General features: G+C 40.6%; 1 protein-coding gene across 1 annotated transcript in view; it reads right to left on the bottom strand.

Annotated features, from left to right (window-relative positions):
- Positions 1–610: 610 nt before the first annotated feature.
- LOC110984906 (scavenger receptor cysteine-rich domain-containing protein DMBT1-like) overlaps positions 611–4,819 on the bottom strand; it is a 9,258-nt gene continuing 5,049 nt past the window's right edge. The window contains exons 5-8 of the mRNA XM_022245535.2: positions 4,063–4,207; positions 2,590–2,916; positions 1,927–2,238; positions 611–1,535 (exon numbers count right to left, since the gene is read on the bottom strand). Of these exons, the coding sequence (XP_022101227.2) occupies positions 1,510–1,535; positions 1,927–2,238; positions 2,590–2,916; positions 4,063–4,207 (810 nt within the window). The 3' untranslated portion in view covers positions 611–1,509. The remainder of the gene's footprint in view (positions 1,536–1,926; positions 2,239–2,589; positions 2,917–4,062; positions 4,208–4,819) is intronic.

The following is a 4,819-nucleotide window of genomic DNA, read 5'->3' as shown; positions in this document are numbered from 1 at the left end:
GTGCAGCATCCATTGTTCCCGCCATCACTGTTCCCGCCTTAACGCTTCACCGAGCTAATCCCTACATCTGGATCCCTCTCTACACCATATAAGCTCCACTCCCAGTTAGAATCCTGCAGTCTCCTGAAGACGGACAGAGTACACTGTTCGAAACGTCGAGTTATTCCCCGGTTCTTCTCAGAACCACACATACTCAAAGAAGAGATAAATACATGGTGTTACCATGTCAATTTGAAATGTCCAAGTACCATCATAATGCTTCATTAAGACGAGTAAGGATCTTTAGATAAAAATATAACTGTGTTCAAAGTGACACGAACTGTACAAGAAAAAAATAACAGTAAGCTCAAACTCACTGTCTGCTGGCAAAGATATCGGTTATTACTCCTGGAGCCTACCACCAGCCCAAAACCTGGATTCGGGATTTTTTAATCTCTACAAGCTTGCAAAACCATAATTTGCAAAGCTTCCACTGGCGATCGATGTTAGAGTAGCGTATAATATTTTTTATTAAAAAAAATCGGGCTGAGATCACATGACTTCACGGTTCAGAACACGATCCTTAGAACGCCTAAATGATATAAAAGACCAGACCATGGCGATACAAATATTTATCCATAACCACGCATTATTTATTAGTTCTTACTGTACACATGCAATCTGGGTATACAACGAATACGCACAACATACACGACCAACTCCATCATACCCTACATTATTTGGACTTTGTGCTGACGTCAACACTATGTATACCACGCCTGCATAGCACAGTTATTTACTGAAGCAATGCGGGATCTGTTGCTATGACAACACTGACATATCCTTTTTGATGAAATACGAGAACTGGAATCTTTTCCAAAAAAAAGAATGCCTCTGTCTAAGTATTAAATCTAATTTGGGAAAACACTTTAAGACCTCTGAAGCTGAACAATTTTATTGGACTTACAGGCACAGGATACACAGTTAGTATAACAACCTTTTTACCTCAACGAAATATTTACCATTTTACAGTAAAGAGTAATACCAAAATTAATGGCCTTTTATTTCTTTATAGTTGAATCATGTAAAAAGATGCTTCATTTTCAAAAAACTAAAAGGGATTACTGACAGTTATGCCACTTTCTTCCGCCTCCTCTCGTTTACTTTTCACTTTTGTTATTGTTTTTTTGTTTCCCGCCAATGGTAGGGAGTTTCTCGTGTGCGAAAACGTTTCCATAGGGAAAGAAAATAAATTATCCTTCTCTTTACATCAGTTCGCATTTGATCATTTATCCCTTCCATCACATAATATCGTCTGCTTTATCCCATCAAATATAACAATCAATTTAACATTTCAAATGTTTTAAGTGACAGAACGTGTTCATAGCGCAGAGCACAAGCATCTGCCTATTCACACTAGCTCTTTTGTTACCTAAAGAGCCCAATTAAGCGCGTTGTCCCTTTAAACACAGTTGATGACTGGTGTGCTTGTTTTTATAGTAAAAAGTATGTTGAGCCAGACGATTTCTGTCAGTTGCTGGACGCCGCGATATTTCCTGTAGTTAAATGCAAAAGAACAACATCTGTATAACTACTACACGTTGAAGAGTAAATATATTTGGATCCAAAAGAGCAGCTTTTGTTCGAAGTGAAATATCTTTAAAAAGCATAATATTATTGTTAAACATATAGCAAATAAAGGGTAAATCGTAAAATTTTAATTACAAATCTCTTAAACGCATTCTTAATCTGATGGTTGAGCGATTACAATTCAAGAATGAAATTGGGTCAGAAAAAAATCTATTTAACTAACATAGCGCAATAAAATTGTCGATAGTCAGGTGAGAGGTTGCGTTCTCAGATATTCTGAAAATAATTCCATTCTTAGGTCCTAATGAGTGGAAAGGTTATTATCTATGATGGGATGATAGTCTCTCATGCGCTTACCGTCACGACAAATCACTCCAGCATCGTGGGTGTGGCTACATCTTGTCTCCTCCCAGCAGAATGATGGGCAGTCAGTCACCTTGCTCTCTGAACCCTCACACGCTACACCGTCCATGTGAACAGGGCCACTTCCTTGTCCGAAGTGGGCACCAGACTTGGCTTCTTCTGCCTCAGAGAACCCGAGTTGGCGGCATAACACCCCTGCGTCTGTGATATTCCAATTGGTGTCGCAGATAGTACCCCAGCTGTCGTCACGATAGACCTCAACTCGACCACTTGTGTGACTAGAACCACCGACGAGTCGAACTTCATCTAGTCATTAGTGTTAAAATACACAACTTTCAGTTATAGAGTGAAATATTTGAGGCAACGTTAGGTGTGGTCACGCCCTTGATGGTTTTACACTTACCTCTAGCCTTATGTCTAGGGCAAAAATATCTTATTCTCCGTTAGGGCCTACGGTGGGTATCCCAGCCCTATGGTCATGCGGGAAATTCAAACTTAAAAGACAGCCCCTGTAGGGAAAACCCACACATAATTTTAACCGATATAAATGGACTGAAGAGGAGCAAGAACTAAGGATGATTGGCTCCATTCGAAATTGTGTAAAGGGAATGAAGTCAGATAAGAATGATATGGACACTGACTTGAAGTACTTCTTACCAGGTCTTGGTTTGCACACGACGCCTGCTACAGTGGAGCTACCGCATTGCTGAGAGCCGGTACAGACAAATGGACAGTCAGCCAGCCGTCTTTCCGTTCCATTACAGGTGACTCGATTCATCACAATCGGCCGATCACTCTCTCGGCTGGACAGCCCCGTTTTAGCCTCAAGAACCCCGATGAAGCCGAGCTGATTGCAAACGGTGGTGGCGTCCTTCATGTCCCAACTGGTATCACAAACTGCACCCCAGGCACCATGCCGGTAGATTTCCACTTGGCCGCTCCACTTGTCGTCACTACCCACCAATCGAATCGTTCCGTTGGACACTGTTGGGAATGCAATCTTTGGAGATGACTTTGTTTAAATGACCCGGTACACTTGTCTTAGGTCTAGGCTGTACGTCGTGCTACTGCCGTGCGGAAATCAAATGATTCAATTTTTCGGCACGGCAATATCACGGCGTTTAGCGCAATTGGGCTCGGCAAATTGAATTCGGCACGGCAAGCCCTTTAGCTCAAAGGGTTAATACCGCGCTATCGTCATCGAAGTGAGTGGCACGACGCTGCTCTATTAAAGGTCGGCGTTTAGCGCAACTGCCGCGTTGTTACTGCACTATTGCCACACTCGAATTAAGCTTGGCACGGCTGTGTACGGTGTTTAGTCTTGGCCTTACTGCTTCTTTTCTATTGCACGTATAAAACCGGAACCGGCGACAAAAATGCCCTTTTCCTACTTTTTAAAGTTTTCTTTTCCTTTTATATACTAAAAGTAGAACAAATATGTTTAATCACTTTTTTGCTTCAGACTCCTGACTTCATGCTGAAGTTTTTTCCTTACAATTAATCACCGTCTATAGTGGGTAAAAATAGATAACAAAAGAAAGTTCTTCGTCGTTTGCCACCCCTAAAGCGTTTATTTAGACGCCTTGTGCCCCCTCGTTGTTGATAATAAAAGGACCAATATAAACAACAATTTCTGCTTTGCTTACAATGTGCTCCAGCAACATAAACTCCAAATCCCTATTTCCTGACGCTCTCTTTGTGCTATCAGAGAACTGACATAAAAGAAGCCCCATTTCGGTCAACCACAAGGCATGATCAAATAAGCAGCAAATGCCAGCGTTTCATCCCAGGGGCGAATCCAGGATTTTCCAAAGGGGGAGGTCGTGAACTAAAGATTTTAGGGTCGCAGCCGTAAAATTAGGGAGGTTAGGTAACCAGAAGCAGAATTCTTATCTTTAACGCCCTTGTCACATTTATGGCGCTGTGTCTCCCTCTTTCCCTCCTTTTTTCTCCGCCCCCTCCTGGATCTGCCATGGATCATTATTACATGACCCCTGCAATGACACTAACTATTTGAAACCGTCCTCTTAAATAACTTCAAGTGCTCAATTAAATAATTGACCAAGATCTCTGTCGTATATCTTCAGTAAAGAAATTTGTAATATTAAATGATTGTATATTCGATATTACCTCGACAACCGAGCACTTCAAACTTGAGATAATAATGATCGTATTGAGTCCATGTGAGTGGAATTATGCGAAGGAATCTTGCCAATAACACCACGGGGAACTTGACATTCATCACAGGTTGTCCAGCACCATTAATCGCATTCAACTGAAACAAAATACAGTTTTTTAAACACCTTTATTACTGATGACAGTAAACCTAGTTTGATATGGAACATTGGACATTCCCATAGGTTTCTGCAGCGAATGTCTCGGTTTGGAAAGATTTGGGTTAAGGTTTCCATAAATGTAATATGTTGCAAAATTCGGGAGCAATCACATTCCAATCTAATTGTTAAGAAATAAACAAGCTTTTAGTCAAAGTCCGTTTTTTGTTTGCCACTTCATAAATGTGTGAAAAATCTCTCTCAATGAATAGGAAAATCACATTTTTTGGCTACTTCAATGGAACAACCAAGCATGGACCCTTCTCTGCTTGAAACCATGTGTTTTTTTTCGAGCAAAGTATATCATTTGAAGTTACGCTGACGTTTTTTGGGTGAGGAAATGGTAAAATAAAATTTTTGTTATGTAGGGAGGTATTTCCAAAGAGGACTAGGGAATGTTTTCGGACTGAGCAGAGGATTAATTAATTGTCTCCGTTGTTATTGTCGAAAATAAAAGTTTATGTCATTAAGTGAGATACAAGGGAACATTTGGTTTAAGTTTGCTATTAATATTGCTTGTCATACTTACCAGGATAGCCGATCCACCAGTCAAA

This window comes from Acanthaster planci, linkage group LG04 (assembly GCF_054643075.1).
Source record: "Acanthaster planci isolate LZ-2023a linkage group LG04, COTS_SCS, whole genome shotgun sequence".
Taxonomy (NCBI): domain Eukaryota; kingdom Metazoa; phylum Echinodermata; class Asteroidea; order Valvatida; family Acanthasteridae; genus Acanthaster; species Acanthaster planci.
Note: the sequence above shows the minus strand (reverse complement) of the source record. Positions and strands in the feature narration are given on the sequence as shown.